This window comes from Numida meleagris, chromosome 1, assembly GCF_002078875.1.
Source record: "Numida meleagris isolate 19003 breed g44 Domestic line chromosome 1, NumMel1.0, whole genome shotgun sequence".
Lineage (NCBI taxonomy): Eukaryota > Metazoa > Chordata > Aves > Galliformes > Numididae > Numida > Numida meleagris.
The window spans coordinates 4,092,260-4,113,404 of record NC_034409.1 but is presented as its reverse complement, the minus strand read 5'-3'; the positions used below and the strand labels follow the sequence as shown (position 1 = coordinate 4,113,404).

The 21,145-nt window shown below is 43.0% G+C and overlaps 1 protein-coding gene across 2 annotated transcripts in view; it reads left to right on the top strand.

The window, feature by feature from the left end:
* The window catches only part of SFMBT2 (Scm-like with four mbt domains 2), a 115,513-nt gene that overhangs the window by 10,509 nt on the left and 83,859 nt on the right, over nucleotides 1–21,145 (top strand). For both annotated transcript variants that reach the window (XM_021384338.1, XM_021384337.1), the window contains exons 2-4: nucleotides 2,071–2,240; nucleotides 8,151–8,245; nucleotides 11,591–11,831. In XM_021384338.1, the coding sequence (XP_021240013.1) occupies nucleotides 2,135–2,240; nucleotides 8,151–8,245; nucleotides 11,591–11,831 (442 nt within the window). In that variant the 5' untranslated portion in view covers nucleotides 2,071–2,134. The remainder of the gene's footprint in view (nucleotides 1–2,070; nucleotides 2,241–8,150; nucleotides 8,246–11,590; nucleotides 11,832–21,145) is intronic.

The window sequence follows — 21,145 nt, the reverse complement described above, 5'->3', positions numbered from 1 at the left end:
TTTTTCAGTAGACCCAGATTACCTTTCATTGCTGTTTGATCCTAGACAGAAATGAAAACTGCTGAATCTACCCAAAACTTAGCTTCAGCTGACACTTCTACTCCTCTTACATTTAAGAAGCTTGATGTAAAATCCTGATACTTAACCAATTTATTATTAATGATGTTTATTGAAGTGTTCTCTACTGAAGGATGTGTTTTTTGACTTACAATAGACTGATTGCTTCTAGTTTCATAGTTAATTGAAAGTTAATATACACTGAGGATGAGTGATATCTTATTAGGTTAGCTGCACTCAAAGTACTCATAGTATATGATACACTTAATTCATTAGCACGTCTCACGTCAACAAAGAATAAAGGTGAAGTGGTGTAGTGTCCATTGCAGTGGGATAGCGATCATTATTATTTACTGCGTGTTCCAAGTATACTGAGCAGTTTGCAAATATACTGCACTGAATCAAATTACCATCTCTTTGAAAAAAACAGTACATATGTATGTACATATTTACGTTATTAGAAGGTACTTTGGGAGTGAGAAACACAAACCACTGATGGAGGTCTAACTTTGCTCAAACCATCTTCTGTTGAGTGTTGTACCACCTTGAAGGGTAGTTTGCTTCTACCAGTGATGCTTTGTGAAGTGTGCGTGGTTTTAGCACAGATTAATTGCCATCACAACAGTGCTGATGTGATCACTACAGCAGACAGTTCTGTCGTGACTCAGTGAATAGAAATCACCCTTACACTTTATATGTTCCTTATCTCTTTCAGTTCCTTCTGTAACTTCCCATGTGCCTGCTTTTCCCTCACATTTTTCTTTGGAACTACCTTAAAAACTGAGAACGAAAAATCTATGACAAAGCACTCTCCCTCTTTCTGCTCTATGACCACCATATTTGGTCTTCCTGATTATCTTCCTGAGTAGTAAAAGTTGAAAAAAATCCCATAATACTTTTACACGCTTCTTGCAGAGCATTTGGTGTTGGTGCTGCCAGCATAGTCCTCTCTGTCATGCGAGTCTCGGAGGCATCCACTGATAAGCAGAACCAGTCCTCTGTATCCTATGTTCTGGGGACACGCCTTCCTCACCATCTGTCTTCTCTGCAGCATATCTTGTATGAATAGCTGGTTCCCTCTGTGCCCATAACCTGAGCTCTCACTTTCTCTTTTTCAATCCTCCCTTGACACCTTGTAGTTCATCATCATCTCAGTGAGTTTTACTGAAAAGTTCACTTTTTAAAAATCTACTTTAAATGTGTGTCTCTGGGTATTGCTTGTCTGATAGCTTACTCTTGCTAGAAATGTAGTTCTCAGTTGGATGTCTGATTCAGGATTGAGTCAGTCTTGTATTCCCTTTCTCACACTTTTTTTTTAATCTTTGTGGTTTTATCTCCTCTGCCTTCACAACCCGATCTATACTTGAGTTAATATTTTCTACCCTAGATGGCACTAAATGGTGCAGTTCCCTTAAATTTGCCTTCAAAAAGCACTGTTTTATTTCAATATCTACATTATGAATGCTGAACTTTATTTTCTAGAGTTTTTCCAGTCTCTCCCAAGTATTCTCCTTTAGAAACCTGCAAAATATTTCTGAAAGGTGGTATTTTGATTGCTAACGTTGTGTGAGCTATGTTGGAAGCTGAAGGCTGGGCTTGGAAGGTGTCTGAGTTGGCCTTTCTTGGACATCTTTTTTGTCAAGGATCGTGCAGCTTTATCAGCTTGTCCGTATCTCTCAGCTGGCAGCACAGGGCTCTGGTTTGAACTTTGGGATGTGAATCCTTTGTGTTGAATATGGTGAATGTTATTACCACATTGTCATCTCTCTGTTGTTATTATTGTGATATAATGTAGTATGAAATAATATTGGTAAAATGTGTGATATCTTATGATACTATTGCCACTAAGAGGCAATATCCTCTGTTATGGTGTTTCATCCAACAGCGGCTTCACTTTGGAAGAGAGAGCAAGATTGAAGTGCTATGATCAAATATTATAACGTGAAACCTACTAGGAGTGGCTGAGTGTTGGTGTAAGTAGAACAAATCACTCATTGTTTCTTTTTCATTCAGTTTGTGCTCTAGGAACTCTCTGCTGCAGGATGAATTAGGAAGGAAAGGACTCTTTCTCTGAACCATGGACACAAGAGCGTCTTTCATCGCTACCATGCAAGAGACCCAGCATCTATCCCCAGAGAAGGGGCAGGGCCTGGCCAATGGTGATGGGGAACAGTTTGATTCAGGTGAGCTCTCCTTTGCTCTTGTAGGTTTCCTACGTGGTCACAGCCTTCCAGCTGACTGCTTTAGGGAAAGTGACAGCCGTTTACTCGGTGGCATTAGAGTTGGATGGCTTGATGGCCATTTTTTGAGTCTTGTGGATTGGGCAAGGCTGCGTGTCCCATATTGTGGAGTGCTCAAGTGGATCCATGATTGATGATTTGGGGAAATCTTGACTTCTCTTTGGAGCTTTTCTGTGGTATATAGTAGCTACTTTAAATAAAAAGCAGTGGAAAACCTTTCCCAGGGCAACATATTGTGCTCTTTGTGTCTGCCCACATGCTCTTTATTTTATTTTACTCTCTTTTGATTAAAGAAAGGAAATGAGTGTTCAGAAATTACAGTATTTCTCCTTTGTTTTGACCTTTATCCTCAATCCTTCAGATTATGTTTTTTATTACTTCAGATGAGAGGGCATCACAAATGTTATTCCAGCCAGCAGAGAGCTGGTTGCTTGTTGTCCTTATGCACATGAGTATGACTGGACATCTGCAGTGCTCTGGGATAGGCACTGAAAGATAAGGATTTGCTAGGTAAAATTGGCTCAGTAACTTCACACTTATTCTGTGTTTACACAGGAAAGCTTAGATGAGGAAGGTGTGGAGCACAAAGCTGAGCCCCTGTCAGTTAGTCTGTACAAGACATCTCATTTTTGCATTGTGATAATGATGTTGTTGCTCATGTGCCTGAATGCTTTTCCAGAAATCTTGTGCATTTCTGTAAGAGCGGTTCTTCACAAAAGGATCCTGAGATGTAATGGCAAATGAGAGTCTGCTCTTGCGTGTAAGCATGCTAAAGGGCTGCCTGAAGTCTGCTTCCATAGAAATAGGCCCTTTCACCAGGGGTGAATCACTGATCCAACTCCGTAAATTCAGTGGTAGCAGTGTTGGGGTGAATGCTTTAAAACGGCATGCTTTGGCTTCAGTGTCCTTTGCATCTCTTCTCTCAGATGGTGTGGTGCTGTGCTGTGCTGGAAGGTGTCCCTGCCCATGTCAGGAGGTTGCAACTAGATGATCCTTAAGGTGCCTTCCAACCCAAACAATTCTATGATTCCACGTTATGTTCAAGTTGTTTGCAAAGCTTCGTTTTTGGTCCGCTTCTCACTTTTTCTCACTGAGCACCCCTGAAATTGTGTGTGTTAAGAAACCCTGATTCATCCCACCTAAGAGAACTTTATTTAAGAACATAATAGTTATCCTGGGCTCTGCTATAGACATCGAAGAGATTCTCTTCCGAGGGGTGACACGTAGAGAGCTGAGGATCATCTAGAGTTAAGCAGCTGAATATGGAACTGTAGTGCCTTATAACACTTAAGAAAAAAAAAAGTCATCATAGAATATCCCAAGTTGGAAGAGACCCATAAGGATCATATAGTCCAACTGCTGGCTCCAGTTCAAGCCCTATATCTGAAAATGTCCGAACGCTTCTGGAACTCTGGCAGTTGTGGCCATGCCCACTGCCCTGGGGAGCTTGTTCCAGGGCTTGACCACCCTGTCAGTGAAGAACCGTTCCCAAACACCCAACCTGACCTTCCCATCATACAGGTCTATGCCATTATCACCATTAAAGAGAGTTGTATCTCTATAAAACAAGTCATCCCGTTTTAATATCAGTGCTGAGTTGTCTTTGGGTTGAGGAATCACCTGGCTGGAACAGAAAGGAACATCTGGATCCTGGTTGTCTGTATGAGGTGGATCCTTGTCTTGAGATGGCATTTCCAGTTTGGGCAGCCTCATCTAGTCACCACTGGATCCATTTATATCCATGGGAGATATGTCGGAGCCTCTAAGGTGAGGTGCAGGTGATCAGTTATAGGCATCGGGTTTGAAACTGGCATGTGGACCCTGAATGTCTTTGAGAATATGTGTCTTGGTGACTCTCTCAAGGCCACGCAGGAGGCTTGTTGTTGATCAGGATTTCCCCCTTACCCCAAGCGCTCACCTGGTGTGTTAATCCTAAATCATTTTGCCTTTCAGTTCTTTGTGAGTGAACAAAGTCATGAATATATTTATGTGCCTGTAAATAAGATAGCTTAGCAATTTCCACAAATACTGTAATTTCCACAGATGTTCTCCTTCAGGTAAGCCTGGGAAAAATCTAAGCTTCTGTAGCCACAGGTTTTGGGTCTTTTATCTCATCCTGTGAGGCTGATAACAGCTGGAATAGTTGCATTTTTATAGTGTCAATGCATGAAGGACTGCAGAGCACTTTAAAGCCATTCAGAGGCTCAGAGATAATGACTTGTTGATTTTATTTGCCATCCTAGGCTTGTTTATACATCACCGTATTGTAGGCTAGCCAGCCTTGACTCTTTCATTAAAAAAGAGCACTGAGCCTAAGCACCAATAATTGGAAAGGGAGCTGATATGTAAAACAGGCCTAGTGCCAAATTTGTCATCTCGGAGGGAGCTCTGTGAAATGCTGGCACCTGGGGCTTTGTGTCTCTCCAGCAGAACCAGGACTTTGTTGTAGGAGCGTGTGGCTTGAGGACTGACGAACAGATCGCCTTTGGGATCATCGCTTCCTGAGTGGGCGCAGTTGTCTTTGTATATTAAGAGAGACTTTGCCTTTTGATTCGGGATGTCCAGATACTCGAGGGAGGCTGGAAAAAGGGTGTCCTGTGTTCCTCTTCAGTAGGGGTTTTGCAATGAGCAAGATGATTTGTGTGCATTCCCACTACTGTAGGTGTGGATGTAAGTAGGAGTGTACACCCAAAGTACCTTGGGCTGCTCTGACCCTGGGCCACCCTGAGTCTGCTCAGGATCTCCCCCTGCCAGGTTTCTAGAAGGGAGCAAAATCCATTTAAAAACAGATTTGGAAGCTTACGTTCGCTTCACAATCTTTGGTGATAAAATGAGGCAAAATAAAGCACTGATGCCATGATAAATGAGTACTCCAACATTATTTTTACAGACCTTGTAAAAGTAATTTCCTGATAAAGTCTGCAGATAAAACACTGTAGAGGAGTCAGACTGCTGATGTGTCAGAGAGAAATGAATTGACAGGGAGGGAAGGCTGTAGCTCACATTGCTGTGGAAGGAATAGTCGTAATGCTTCCCCCTGGCATCCTGAACCTCCCTATTTGGCTTTAGAAAGGAGAGATCAGGGTGGTTATTAAAACAACTGCTTTTGGGAGTTCTGTTGGGCTGCATGTGAATGAACCTGTTGGCAAGGCTGTGGGAACAGTGGGGCCGGTGGCTCTGGGTTGGTGCATAGCGGAGTAGGTCATGGGCACTAACATTAGGAAAGACAGGAAGACTTGTTGCATCCCTACCTAGCGTCTTTAATGCTAATGTAATTAACTTAGTGTTGCCAAATCCTTTCTCCCTGGAGATACTGCTCCTTGCATGGGTGATATACACTGAACTGCTTAAAAGTCCTTCTACCACTCAGTGGAAATTAGGTTGCGTGGAGAGATGGTGGATTTCCTGTCCTTGGACACGTTCAAGGTCAGGCTGCTGGATGGGGCTCTGAGCACCCTGATCTAGCTCTAGATGTCTCTGATCGTGGCAGGGGAATTGGACTAGAAGGCCTTTAGTAGACCCTTCCAACTCAAGTGATTCTATGGCATTACTCCTTCCCATAAAAATGCTGAGGAAGGGTGGAGAGAAGGAGAAACGTGCACGGACTAACCACGAAAGCTGGAGCAAGAAGAAGGAATGAGAACTGAGAACATACAGAGAGAATTGTGGGCTGAGCGAAGTGTCTTGTGCCTTGAAACAGAAATAGCTGAGCAGAGGGGAAAGACCTGGGGGATATATTCAGGTGGAGATGACCTTGGGGTTGTTGAGCAACCCATCCCAGCACCAGAAGCGCAAACAGATGACAGAACAGGGAACAGCCAGGCAGAGGGGATGTGCTTTTAGCTTTTTGCCCTTTGCTTTTCACATCAGAAGTTACTGTCTTATAGTAGGACAGGGATTGCCGGTGCCCAGATTAGGAAATTGCTTAAACATAGGAATAATTCTAAGCCTCTGATGGATAACCATATCTGCCTATATACTCATGGACTCGCATGCACTTTTAAAAAAAATTTTAACCCTTTAAATCTCTGAACGTGATTCTTCTCTGAAACGTTAATTCCACAGGGTTGCAGATTTTGAGGTTGAAGTTTTGCCTGATCATCAAAGTTGCTTGCCTGCATGGTATAGCAAAGTCTTAGCAATTTGTGCACTAAGTTCCTACTTTTGGCTAAGCTATTCTTGTCTTTCAGCCAAGAATGAACAGTTTTTGTGCCTGGAGTTCTTTTTTTTTAATTATTTTTATTTTTATTTTTTTGCAAAGGATGACCTAAACAGAGCAAACTTAGCCTACGCTGAATTTATATGTTTTCAGATTGTTATTGTGGGCTTGGGTTATTGTCCAGTCGAGTAGCATGAGCGTGGCCATTGCATCCCTGTGGTAGCAGAGAGGTAGCTGTCTGCTAGCTTCCTTACATGGGAGTAAGAGTTGATTTAAATCTCCATATTTAAGCAGGTTAATTGAGTTGGTGGTAAGGAGCCAGACCTTGGGCTTGATGCAGCAGTTTGCAGTGTTTAACGGTGATGACAGCTCAGTGCTCCTCTTTGAACTCCCAGACAAATCTTTACCCTCTTCCAACTCTGTCTCAAAAACCCTCCTCTGAGACGTTTTTTTCCCCTCCGCATACATATGTCTGCAAATAAAGCCTATTTCTTCCTCTTTTAACGATGAGAGATTCCCATTACACAGTATAATTTTCTAGTCTTGAAAACTGGAGACCTGTAGCAACAATTGCAATAAATTAACCCTCCCATTTTCTTCATAAAACTATCTGGGGAGGTTCCTTAATTCAGTTTGTCATGAGTCACTTTAATTACATCATGACCACGCTGATAAATGTTTGGGCAGGTAAGGGTCTTGTGCAGTTTTCCTTGATAAATGCTTATTGCAAAGAGCTCATTGCTAGACTGTAAATATTTTTGCTCTGGGGACTTAACTCAGTTTGTGAGATTGCCCGGGAACAAAATGGAAACAATCAGATATGGCTGATTTTCTCTAAGTGAAAGACAGTTTATTTTTAATTATTGCTGCGTGTGTTTCAGTGATGGTTCCAGGCCTCAACTCTGCTCTGCTCAGTGGGGATATATATATATATTAAAAAAAAAAAAAAGAGAAAGTAGTCATGTCAACTCCTTCCCTGTAGGGAAAGAAGGATTATGAGGGAGCATTGGTGTGGGTGGGGGAGGCGTGATGCAGAGCCCCAAATCTGAAATGGGGCAAGGATAAATGCGGGCACAAGAGTGCAGCAGTGGCCTGGGGACTTGGGGGGATTTGGAAAAGGAGCTTCAGTGCTGGTGGAAGGATCCCATTGGGGGTTCTTGGCTGCTGGAGAGCGGAGGAAGGCTGAGCAGCGAGAAATAGAGTGGCAGAGCTGAAACTGTGGCTCCTCAGCCCCAAGGGCTGGGTTGCTTGTTCTGCAGGCTGCTTGGCTAGCAAGAGCAACGTCTGTTGTTATCACCAGTACACTACTGCAATTAGCAGTCTGGGGGACCCCAAGGCTGGGAGATGGGCATGGCCACTGCATTCCTGTGATAGCGGACTGACAACCAGCTCCTGTAGCAGACCCTGTTGCAGTCTGACGAGTTTGTTCCCCTGTTGCGATGATTGCAGGGTCAGTTCTGGTCTCACAGTGTTGGCTGCTGAAGTCCCAAAGCCTGCTGAAAGTGTTTTTAGAGCCAGTCAAGCTGGCTAAGAACAAATCTTCAAGGAAGCTTTCTGTTTTCTCTCATGTTGGTGTTCGAATCAGTTGCTATTTTTTTCCCTGAACTATTTGACACAACTTTTGCCTTCTTTGGCTGTATTTTGGGCTGTTTTGCTTTCTTTCTACTACTTTTTTTTTTTTTCCTTTTGAACAGATGAGGGCTCCAGCATTGAGGATGCAGACTTCAACTGGGATGAGTTCCTGGAGGAAACAGGAGCCAGTGCTGCTCCCCACACCTCCTTCAAACATGTATGTACTTCGTCTGCCTTGGTAGTATTGAGTGTGTTCCCTCTTCTCGTTTTCCTGAACAACTGAAATAGAATCTGACCATTCTGTGGAGAATTTGACCTTCTGTGACGATCTGCATGAGAAGAAGGCTGAGTACTGCCTGTTGTCCATGCAGCTACTGGCCCTCTTGCTGCTGTTAAGTGCCATCAGCTCTGTGCACTCAGAGCACTGTGTCTACACCACTGGGTTCAAGTATCATTTACGAGGCTTCATTCATACTCATCTTTTTTTTTTTCTTCTTAATTTATTGCTATCCTTCCCAGCTCTTAGAGATTCATCTCACCAGAGTGAATTATTTCTCTGAAGATGCCCTCTCAGTGCATGATTTGCTGACTAGAGGGATTGCTCACCATTAGAGCCCAGCATGGTCCATAGGAATCCATCTCTCAGCCTCCTTCCTGAAGATGCTGCCTCAGAAATGTGGGAACCAAGCACTGGGATTGGTGATAACTTTCCTAGGTGGATATGTTTTATGCAAATGTTAGAGTCCTGCGTATGTCATGGTTGATACAACGTGGTGGCTCCAGCCCACGTTAGCAGAAGTAGTATACAGAGTGTCTGAAGTTTTGAATGATGGAAAAGACTGGAGCATGCTTTGAAGAAGGAGCCTGTCAAGGAGCAGAGCCCATCAAGGATATTGTTGTATGGACCAGTTTTTCCATCTGCAAACTGTTGTTTAACGTCTTCTATTTGGACCATGTGTGTGCTGGCCATAGTCTGCCTTTACATGAGGACTTGAGACAGAATTTAAACTAGTGCATAGGTTCTTCATTGTCATCAAAGGCATGCACATGTGGTGTAGTCAGTATATTTTTGCAGGACCTTGTTTTCAGTCAACCGAAGGACTGTTCTTTCAGATGTTATGATGCCTTTACCTCTATCAAGCCATGCCCAGTCATGGTGGTTCTCTGTTCTCAACTGTGAGTCGTGTGTGGATGGTGCTATTCATCCTCCACCCTGACCCATCAGCTGCAGGTAGCAGCTACATCTGGTAATAGGACTCACCAGCTCCTTTTCTTTCAGCTTCATTCACGTGACCTGACTGCTCTGGAGGATGTGGGTATCTCAGTCAGGAAGAGAAGTGTTTTAGCTGTCATGCTCTCATCTGCCTTACATTGAGTCTGGCTGCTGGCAGAAATCTTTGGGAGCGGTATAGTTGTGCTGCAGTGAAGGGAAAGTTTCCTGAAGAATTTGTTGCTGCTTTGAGATAAGTCTCCATTTGGATGGCTGCCTTCATGCTGTTAAACCACCTTTGCCTCGAGATGGTATCTTGATTTGTGTTGAGGAGGTAGAGAGTGACAGTGATGAAAAACCTGTCCCTGCAACTGAAAAAAAAATAAATCATACCAGCCTCTATTACCTATTTTACTTATGTAGGTAGAGTATTGCAAGATGAAGGATCCTAATTTTCTGTACTGGAGAATCACAGAACAGTGGTGAAGTTTTATTGTATTATTTATCCTTGGTCCAGTAGCTGTCTGGAAATAACATCTTGTCCCAGGGTGTTAACTCTGGTTCTTGATTCAAATAGAGGATCCGGGTGGGAGCTGTGTGCTTCACCAAGTCCTTTCATTCCCCTTCTTTGTGTGATTTCCAGTTACAAGTCTCTTGCCTCCAGTGTTCCACTTTGGTCTTCATTCCTGGTGAGACCTCGGAGAAGAACTACAAATGACCGTGTATCCTGGATTATTCTTGAAGACCCTTACCATCACAAGATCCTATTTTAGGACTAAACTAGTAAACGTCACAGTTCTTCCTCCATCTTAGATGACCTCTAGAGGTCTCTTCCAACCTCTGCTAGTCACAATCCAAGCATTTATGCTGATGGAAGTGCCCACACAACTGAAAGTATGTGGAGTGTTGTAATCTGCAAATAATGTATGGCTTTGGCTGGACACCACTCATGCTTTAAGCTGGAGTGGGGTAAGGGAGAAGTGGTCATACCAAGGAGCTCTGTTTTTTCTCTGCAACTTGGCATCCTGAAGTTGGCCATGTAGACCATAATACATCTCTGTGAGCAGAAGAGGCATTTTATTGCCTCTCTGTAAGCGAGAACTAAATCAGAGACAGGCTTAAACCAGATTTAAAAATCTCTCTGGTTTCAGTAGGACACAAAGTACTTGGAAACCCTTAAGAATCTGTCCTTAAAATTACATAGGGAGTCATAGCTATGTTTTAGATGGACTTCTGAACACAAAGCTGTATTTTGAACCGGTGGACTGGCATTCACTTCTTGTGTATCAACAGTAGCTAGAGACATCCTGCTGGCCCTTGGGAGATGCATTACGATGTGTCTGCAGCAGTCCCTGCAGTGTCATAGAAGAGATCCACTGGCATCTCCACTGGTTACTTGTGACCTTCTGAAAGAAAAAGAAGTGACTTCTCCATCAGATGGCAGAACAGTGACCCAAGGCCTTTATTTCTCTCAGCCATGGATCCTACCCTCTTTATGAGAATACCAGGAGAGCAAATTGGGTATGCCTTGAAATTCTGGGTGTAGATTTAGTGGAAATACTCTCCTTGGTCTGCTTGGCACAATACTCAGCCTTTGCTTGTCAAGCCTCAAGAGGTGTTCGAGTGTTGTTATATGACTAATTGTAATAGCTGGACCTAACTCCCAGAGGTGCTCAGTGCCTGCCTGTTCTACCTTGCATGTGTCTTGGGATTTGCCTGATGGAGCTATCCAAAGGGAAGTGTAACTCCCTTGAGTTACACCACCTTTCTCCTGGGCATCGTTGAGATTTATGATGCTCAGATGGCTACAATCCCTCTCTCAGATTTAGTTCACCTGAGCTTATCACTGCTGATGGATCCCTTTGGCGTATGTGGGACCTTGCATAATGGGGTATGTACTAGTGAAGTTGGAATGGTCCTGCACAAATAGGTTGTGAAGGAGGTGGTTGTGTTAATAACAGAATGGTTCGGGTTGGAAGGGATGTTAACTGTCACCCAGTTCCAACCCCTGCCACGGGCTGGTTGCCACCCACCACATCAGGCTGTGCAGTGCCTCATGCAACCTGGTCTTGAATGTCTCCAGGTATGGGCATCCACAGCTTCCCTGGGGAACCTGTTCCAGTGCTTCACCACACTCTAAGTAAGAATTTCTTCCTAACATCTAAACTAAATCTCCCTTCTTTTAGTTTAAAACTGTTCCTCCTTGTGCTATCACTATTCTGTTAAGGAGCACAATCAACTAATGTCTTATTCCAGATCTGCTCATTAATGGCAATGTTAGTTTACTTAGTTAGACAGGGAATCTCCCTGTAAAGAAGGAAAAGTAACAGTGTGCCTTTCTCATTTTGTAAGGTTGAAATCAGCCTCCAAAGCAGTTTTCAGCCAGGGATGAAATTGGAAGTGGCCAACAAGAGTAATCCAGACACATACTGGGTGGCTACAATCATCACAACCTGCGGACAACTCTTACTGCTTCGCTACTGTGGCTATGGGGATGACCGGAGGGCAGATTTTTGGTGTGATGTAATGACAGCAGACCTCCACCCCGTTGGCTGGTGTACGCAGAACAACAAGGTCCTGATGCCTCCAGATGGTAAGTTGTATGTGTTTTGCTGGAGTTGTGCCCTAGTATTGGGCTGATGGTTAATCTCCAGGCTTCCAGTTGATATGGAACGAGTACTCCAGATACTCAGCTGATGCTGAGTGGTACAATTTCACTGAAGTTGTTGTATAACAGCTTGGAGTCAGGTCTCTGTAGATCAATGGGTTATTCAGTTTGCCAGTCATTCTCCAGGAAAGGTGTTTTGACCTTGGTGATAGGAACAGAAGAAGCTTATGGATGAGGCTGTCTTAAGGAAATGTACTGCTGAATTGCTGAGCCATGACTTCCAGTGAGGGGAAGCAAGTTGTCTCGTACTTTTAGAAAGAAAGGACCAAATTTAGAGTGGGATTAAAGTAAAATAAACAAGATCTGATTTTGGTTACACCCAAGTTTAAGTTGGCTGTGCATTCAGGTGTTTTGCTCTGAAAGTTTAAAACTTTCCATTGCCAAACTTTTGCAGCTTTTTATTCCAAGAGTAGACCCAGATGAGTAAAGATGGCAAAATCTGATCATCATAGGTTAGGGTATGTCCCAGTCCTCAGCTTTTAGGTTTGCAAAAGCTGGATGCGAGAACTGTAGATTTATGGCATGTGGTATAGTTTTTTAAGAATATGTTTGTTCCTCAACTGATTCTCAATGCGTAAGAAGAATGTTTGATTTTTGGTTCTTTTTTGGTGGGTTTTTTTTTTTTCTGTCTGTATACAGGAACAGAACAATTGTGCATCCTTACCTCTATGTAGCTCCAAGCAGAGGCATCCTTGTCACTGTTGCTCATGTGTATTCCCTCCATATATCCAGTTTCTTTGGGGTCAGGGGAAGAAGAGCTGAATGGTCAGCCTCCAGCACGTGAATGTGTTTGAGAAAAGGCTCATTGAAGAGCTCTGCTTCTGAAGTCATTCTTTCTGTTCACATGGCCACTGAAGAAGTGGATGTGCTATTTTTGTGTCATGCGTGACTTCTGGTGTAGATGTTGCCTTGGTTCCCTCTAAACTGGATCGTAGATACAGTCTTTGAAACAGAGCAGAAATGGTCTCGCTCTTGCCTTGCGTTTGCTGAACACTGAGCTAAATGGCTATCTTTTTGTTCTGGTCTGACTGTCTTTAGAACAAATGGAGGATTGATTGCTTAAAAAAATCTTAAAGACAAATATGGCTGAGAAATATGTTGGCTTAGGAATAATACATCAAGCTGATGTGAGAAGAGTTACGTTTTTTTTTTCTTATTTTATTGGTCTCTTAAAGTACCTTTTATTATGTGGATTATAATCAATGTTACCAGAAAAGGTGTACAGTGCCATAAAGTAAATTTCAAAATGCCAGGTTCAAGGGGTGAAAGATTTCGTCGACTGGTGTAATAGAAAATAACGATTGTTTTATAGCTGGAGGCAACTACTTTTCATGAAAATGTTGGAATCTGCTCTTTGGTTTGTGGTTACTTCAAGTAAGCTGTCTTGCTTGAGTGAATGCAAATGTGCCCTGCCTTCTTTCTTCTCCGTCCAGGTGACACAACTGTATGCCAGACTCTTATGTCTGGGCAAATATAGGTACTATTTTGTTGGGCATGTGGTTGTTTTTTGCTTGTTTGGTTTTTTATTTGCGTTCTCTACCGTAAGATTTAAGCATTTAAAAGATCGAGTTCTATTTTTGGAATGAGACATCTAAAATGCCCGGGAGCATTTGAGCCTTCTGGATTTCTCTTGGTTTGAAAAGAGGGAGGTCCTAAATGCATTCATAAACCACAGATCTCGTCTGGGTGTTTGTCTGAGGCATTCAGCCCACGGTCAGAGGTAGACTTTCAAGAGATGGTTGCTGCCATGAGGGCAGTACAAGGAAGAGGCTGGGTTTTCAGGAGTGCTGTAGGAAGAGCTTGGCTCTGATGGGCTTTTGAAAGCTGTATGTGAGAATTGCCCTCATTGTATGCAAATGTCTGAAGTTCATCCTGTGTTTAATTGTTTTGTCAGTCAGTGAACAGGTAGGTCTTCATGAGCTGAACTTCCCGGCAGTCCTGACAGTTTTGTCTGGTGAAACCTGCAGGATCAGGCCTGGTATTGGTACAAAATAAACTGTCATTCTCTGCGAACTCCATGGAGATTTTTTGCCGTTTTAGCTTTGCACACTATTTTGTTGTCAGGCATTTTGAAGGAAGGAAAGCCAGCTCCAAGTTGCATGGACTCATTTTCTAAGGGCCCAATTCTGCGCATATTGATCACAGTGAGGGTATGTGTTGGCAAGATCTGTTGGCAAACAGTGTGGCCAGTTATCTGTCACTAAGATTTGTTTCTTGTCAGGATCTGAGGGCTCTAGTTTAAAAAGCAGATCTGCTAAGGACTGGCTTAGTGGGCAGAATACCAGCCCTGGGACAATGCTTTGTTTCTGCTTAGTAATCAGATAGGACTGATTGGCACTACTCTTGTAAATGTGATTCCAGACAACGCTGTGCGGAGTGATAGGATGAAGAATTTCATTAAATGAAAGAGAGATGAAAAACGGGGCTGGTTCCGTTTACCAAATCAATAGAGCTTGATTTAATGTTCAGCACATACAGAGATTTTAAGGGGCAGCTGCCAAATAATTGTTGTTTATGATCCCAATAGAAGGAAGTCATTTAGTTTACAGACTGTTACATTATTGTTTATTGGATGACGCTAGTTTTGCATCGTGGTGCCTGCAAGTATAATGTCATGTCATGTTATGTCCTCTCCTGACATTATGGTGCAGTGCACTGGACTGAGGGCCAGATGCTCCAGTTTGCAGGAAATGGTATTGACATATGAAAAGATGGTGTGAGTGTATGCATGCCTTTAAGCTTTATCCTCCACCACCACCTTCCCTTCAGGAAATCAGGGGAGTAAAATTGTAGTTACTTCAAGCTTTGCCATTAATTATATTTTTCTCATTACAAATCGGTGTGTAATTTGAATTGCAAACTCAAATATCCTGGCAGAATAGATCTGTTTACCATTCAAAGCAAAATGAAAATTATTTAAATTAGTTAATATAGAACTCATTTGAATGGATTGAATGTTTATTCATGAACTAGCTGAGGCAAGTGTGAAGCTGTCCTTATGGTCTGTAGCTTTGGCACTGATCAGCTCTAAAGTCACGTCCTGGGACAGAGATTTCTTTTTTATTGCATATTAACCGTGGTGTAGACCAATGGATAGCTTCTGCCTGATGGAGCCGAGTATGAAATGTACATATTTTCTGTCAGGGCCCCTCAGCAACTATAAAATTCATATGGGGAAGCAGTTCGTAAGAGGAGGTGCTTCAGAGTTCATTGACAGTGGCTGGGATGGAGCAACAGAATGTCATTTGGCTTCTGTGCTGTAGTTGTGGGATGTAACATAGGCCTTCCATTCTTTGGTTAAAATTGCCCTATTATGTTTGGCCTGCATGGAAGAAGGGATAGCCTTCATCACCTCATATGCCTTACCAGATGTCATCCTCCTCAGTACAGAGCTGTGGTGGTTGTTCTTCAGCATCTTTCATCCTGTAAGATCTCTTACCTATCGAGCATTAAAAATTTAAGTCTAACTAAACTTTGCCGTAGTAGTGATTCCCTTAACTGTGAAAGGAAAACAGGTCTCTCGCCTCCTTTAGCCTGTTATTTCCATGTGCTGTTTTCCTTTGTTGATGACAGTTGGGTTCATGAACACATTTACCATCGTGTAGAAGAGCCGCGTGGAGAACCTGACAAACATAGTAGCTAAATTATTCATTGTGAAACATGCACAGAGCAGGCATGTCTTTTGATTGACACTTGGGTGGTTTTGTACAGATTGCAGGTTTACAGCTGAGCCAACAGAGCTGAATCTCTCCTGGCACTATCTTAATGCATTCTGTGTTGTGCTAGAGATGCTGGACAGCACGATTATTGTGTACACTTGTGATCGTGGCAGTGGTTTTGCTTCAGTGTTATTGACAGATGGAAATTCAAATAAAACATTTCTGAGCGTGAATCCACATGGTGATCCCGAGCCTGCTCACAGTGTAAATCAGGAGGCGGAAGAGGCTTGAGATGTAAAGGAATACAGGAATGCGGTAGGGAGAGAACCTGGTCTATGTTCTGGTTTTACCATGAGCTAGCACAGATAGGAAACCTCAAAACACTATCTAGCCATGGATTTGGTGATCACAGTGGTAGTGCAATTGTGAGTACGTACAGGAAAGCAGGCTTCACAGAATCATTAAGGTTGGAAAAGACCTTTGAGATCACTCATCTAGTCCAACCATCGACCCACCCTGACCGTGCCCGCTAAGCCATGTCCCTCAGTGCCGCATCTCCACGTTTCTTGAGCACCTCCAGGGATGGTGACTTCACCATCTCTCTGGGCAGCCTGTTCCAAAGCCTCACCACTCTTTCTGAGAAGAAATTTTTCCTAATATCCAACCTGAACTTCCCCTCGTGCTACTTAAGTCCATTCCCTTACATCCTGTCACTGTTAACCTGGAAGAAGAGGCCAACCCCCACCTTGCCACAACCTCCTTTCAGGTAGTTAAGGTAATTTTAACTCCTCCACGGTACCATTGTAAGCAGAATTAAAACTCAGAAGCTCAGATCCTGGGATGTAATTAATCCCTCTTGCAAGATGCTGAGCTTCACCAGGTAAAATATGCCATTAAGAGTGCTGAGTATAAAGTATTTTACCTGTCCAGGCTTTTTAATTTTTTTAAAAAATTATTTTTACGCCTTTTATCAGAGCCTATCAAAGACCTGGATCCTGCTCAGTGGGATCATTGGTGAAAGCAAGGGGAGAAGTAGGGCTGGTTGGCCATGTCAGTACTTGTGTCATGAGGACTTACATAGACGAGACTTACATGAGATGGTCTGTGGTATTGCGCAGCATGCAGAATGTGGACTAGACGAATAGATTAGGAAAGTTAACTCTGAGACAACTTTTCCATTTTTCTAGAGTTCAGGCGGTGGACATAAATGTTAGAACAAAGACCAGGTCTGGGCTACAGTGGAAAAGAATGGAATTGAGACAGTACAGGGCACAAGGTGTGGGATGGTGAGGCAAGAAAAGAAGTGCAAGCTTTGAGCAGTCATATGGGTTCGGGATTTGGAATGAATGTCATCCAAGAAGCCCTTGGGGCACAGAATGCTCTTCTTGGGGCAGTGCTGTGAGTCGTGGTGATGTAGCCCAGTCCCTTGCCTTTTAACTCCATTCTCAGAGATCATGTATGTTTGGAAAGCTTGTCCATAGGGTTCTTCAGGTGCTACTGAGATAACGTTCCTGAAAATAGGTGAGGGCCTCCAGAGCTTTTCTCTGAGAAAAGGTGATCATGGGTGTTGTTTTTTTTTTTTTTTTAAAAATGGAAGCCAAGTTTCCCCTGGTAATCTCAGAGGAAATAAACGATGCCTGCAGCTCAGTGATTATAGTGCAGGTAGAAGGATCAGATGGGCAGGATGGACTTCTTTTATCTTTGTGAGGAGTTGGCTTACCTCCTCTGAATTATCTGAGATGAATTTGCTTTTCAACTGGTATAATTGAGAGCAGATCTGGCCCTGCTTCAGCTCTTTCACTGAAGGCTCACCTGAAATATTATTTCCTAAGAGCTTGAGGCTGGGGAAAATCAGTGGGCATTCACTGTGCTTATGCTATTTTACATCAGCTAAGAACTGGGCCCTTGAGCCAAGTAAAATGAAACTCGGAAATCTTCTTTGGCAGGTTGTTCCGTGAAGGACTGCGGATATTTCTAAAGTAGTATATAGATTTTAAAAAATGTACTTTTTTTTGCTTAATCCTTATCCTCTTATTCCATCAAAACCAAATTTAGACTAACCTAATGTAAATAGATTGCAGGATTTCTTTATTTTAAACACTGCAAATGACTCTTAGTGCAGTGTTTTATGTATGCTTTTCAAGTCAACTTCAGCAGAGTATTAATTATGCAGGGGTGACGTTAGCATAAATAACTAGTCAGCAAATAAATGTCAATTAAATATTCTATTAGCATAGTAGGCAGCTTTATGCACTGCCATAGAACATTTAGCAGATTATGCTTAACGAGCATATAAAAAATAGCATTTTTTTTTCTTTGCTCTCCTAATGATGGCAGGAGGGAGGAAAGGAGGAAAGGTAAATATAACACTATCCCTGGCTGAAGATTTGGGTTGAAATTTGTGCTAGTGGGAGTGCATCGGTTGACACCATTGCCTTTTGGGTCTTCAAGCAGCTGGACATCACTGGAGCACATTTTGGCTCGGCATCTCCCCGCTGGCCCCATGTGGTCCCTTCGTTCTCTCTCCCGAGAAGAAAATATTTCATTGCTGCATCCATGGGAGTTTTTCCTTCCTTCTCTTGATGTGACTCAGATGGCTCAGTCTGAGGTTTGAAAATTCAAAAGTTAGCGCATTTCCTGCACACTGTCAGGATGATGTTTTCACTACCATGGAAATGGCCTTTTTGCTACTGTGTGGAAACGCAGATCTTTTGTACATAGTGTTGGCTATAGTTACTTTCAAAAGACTTAATATTGCCAAATGAGGCCCTTCTGGGGTAAACTGAGAGTAATAGTCCCCCATGTGTCTTTTGGGAACACGAGCAAACATTGAGCTACTGTGCAAATATGGTGCAGCATGGCCAGTGGGAAAGGCCTTGCAAATTGTTTGAGTTACAGATTTCATTAAATGCATTGCTTCTGAGCATCTCCAGCTCCTCTGGGCTCAAAGTCAACCTTTTTTTTTTTTTTTTCCCGTTTAATTTGATTTTCTTTTTAATATGACATTTTGGGTCTAGAGGTGTCGTTGAAGAGAACCTTGCATGGAGAACCTTGTATGGACAAGGTGCTGCTTGGCTTGTAAGGTGGTCTTGAGAGTAAATGCTTTATTCTGGTGTTACTGTTATGAGACTCTGACAAAGAAACACTGAGGGGAACTGAGATGTGTGCTGCTGTGGCCTTAGTTTTGGGTTGTGGCGATGTGTCAAGTATTGTGGGAGTGCAGTAGAAGAGGTCCTTAAGGAAGGCACCTGCCAGGCTCCCAGCCCTAGCTCTGCAATGATTCTGTGGTTTAGGTATGTGTAGGTGGGAACTCGGGCCCTGCTGATGATCAGGTGTTTGAAAAACCTGAGCCATAGGGGATGGTTTAGGTTTCCAGCCAAAAAACCAAAGTTGGTACATGAAGGAGGCTCTGTTTTGTTAAAGGCAAGAAAAGAACACACTACAATCAGAACGTAATTTTCCAGCAAGAAGCTTTTTCAGCAGAAATATTTCTAGCTAGCCTCGCTTCCAAGGCCAACATCATCAGTGTATGTTGTATCTATATTTATGTATTCTCACAAACAGAGTAAGGGAAGCGGGAGCAGCCCTGACTGGGCAGCCTGTGGGTCCAATGGGACAGGGATGCACATAGTGGCTATGGCTCCTAGAACTGCACAGGGCCCACAGTGCCTGCCCCACATCCGTTTTGTTTTTTTTTTAATTTATTCAGGATTATAATGGGGAAGATAGGCTTGGCCCACGCTTGCACTAAGTAAGTATGAGTGCAATTGCTTAGGTGATAGATTCATTGATGCAATTATCCCTGCACAGTCCCAGTGCAAATTCTATAAAGCACTTTCATTTGTACTTCTAAATATACCCTGTCCTTATTTCTGGACTGGTCTGAGCTGTATAGTCAGTGAAACTGTAGTAAGATGATATCACACAGTTTTATGGCTAAAGTTGAGGATACTATAGCACTGTTTATTCTACTGTGTTATGAGCCCAACTTGGAGCATGGATTTAATCTGCAGGTTGGCTGGCATCCAAGGAGGGGTTCAAGAAGGGGTTCAACTAACGGAGTGAGATTTTGCAACAAGTGACTTAGACACACTGAAAAATGAATGTTCTTTCTGATGTCTGTTCCCTTTCTTGGTTGGACCATCTGTCCTGGGACAGGCAGGGTCTGGGAGAAGGAAGAGGAAATAATACACTGTCCTTGTGGTTGATGGAAAATAAATGGTGTTTTCTGTCAGTACTTTCTGCCTGACGCTAGTGGGTTTGTCAGGCAATTCCTGCACAGATTTGTGCCTTTCCTTGGTAGTTTCCTACTCAACCTGTCACCTGCCTGATGCTGAGCTGGGCAGGCTTCACTGCTCCTTGCATCTCAAACTGTACATGCCTCACCTAGGAGGGGAGTCTGCACACGCATGTCTCCTTGCTGTCCTGGCTTCTGTCTCCACTTACTGCTATGAGTTAGAATTGTAGAATTCTTCGAGTTGGAAGCGACTCGTAAAGATGATCTGATCTAACTCCCCTGCACTGAACAGGACCATCTACAGCTCGATCGGGTGCTCAGAGCACTGACCAGCCTGATCTTTAATATCTCCAGGGGCGGAGCATCCACCACAACTCTGGGCAACCTGTTCCACTGCCTCACTGCTCTTACTGTAAAAAAACTTCTTCCTTACATCCAGTCTAAATCTCCCCTGTTTCAGTTTGAAACCATTTCCCCTTGTCCTATCACAGCAGATCCTGCTAAAGAGTCTGTCCCCTTCTTTCTCATAGGCTCCCTTTAGATACTTTGTAGTGCTTGTATTCATAAATGAATGCCATTGCCATTTTCACAGCAGGAACATCGTAAAGCAGCATTGTGGTTTGCAGCGTGTATGCGGTGATCCCTTTTGGATGGCATGGGAAGACTGAATTATTTTAACTGCGACTATCCAGTTATAATTAAAGAATCAGCAACTGGTGTACAAGCAACAGCAGAGCTGAGGATCATGCTTACTGCAATGAAAACTGAAAGCCTAATCTTTTTATAAACAGTCTGGAGGGGGATGAAGATGGAGAGGAAAGAAAAGCAGTGATTTTCGTGGACTTTGACAAGTTATAAATGTATTCTGAGTGAAACTGATAGTGTGGAGCTTTATGAAAGATTTAATGAATAAATATTTCATACCCGCGTGGTACTTCTTCAGTAACTCATGCTGCTGGTAAAAAGCAATAAACAAAGAACCTCCTTCAGGGGTTGTTTGGGCTTTCAAATTAAACTAATTTAATCAACTTTTTCAGTCAAGCTTGATATTAGTTCATTTCTGTACATGGATCTGCTTGTTTTCTCCTGATACCTGTTTTCCTATTTGGAGGGTGTTCGAATATCAAAGAATGTCTCCTTTCATCCTGCCACTGTGGTGTGCATTTGGGTTTTCAAGGCAGAGAGCACAGCCTGACTTTCTCCCTGTCCTCCGGGTTGAGGAGTCAGCCAACCTCCGCAAGTATGGCCGTAGAACCACAGGTCAGAGGATCAGAATTGTTTCAGTTGGAAGGGACCTTTAAAGGCCGTCTTCTCCAACTCCCCTGCAGTGAACAGGGGCATCG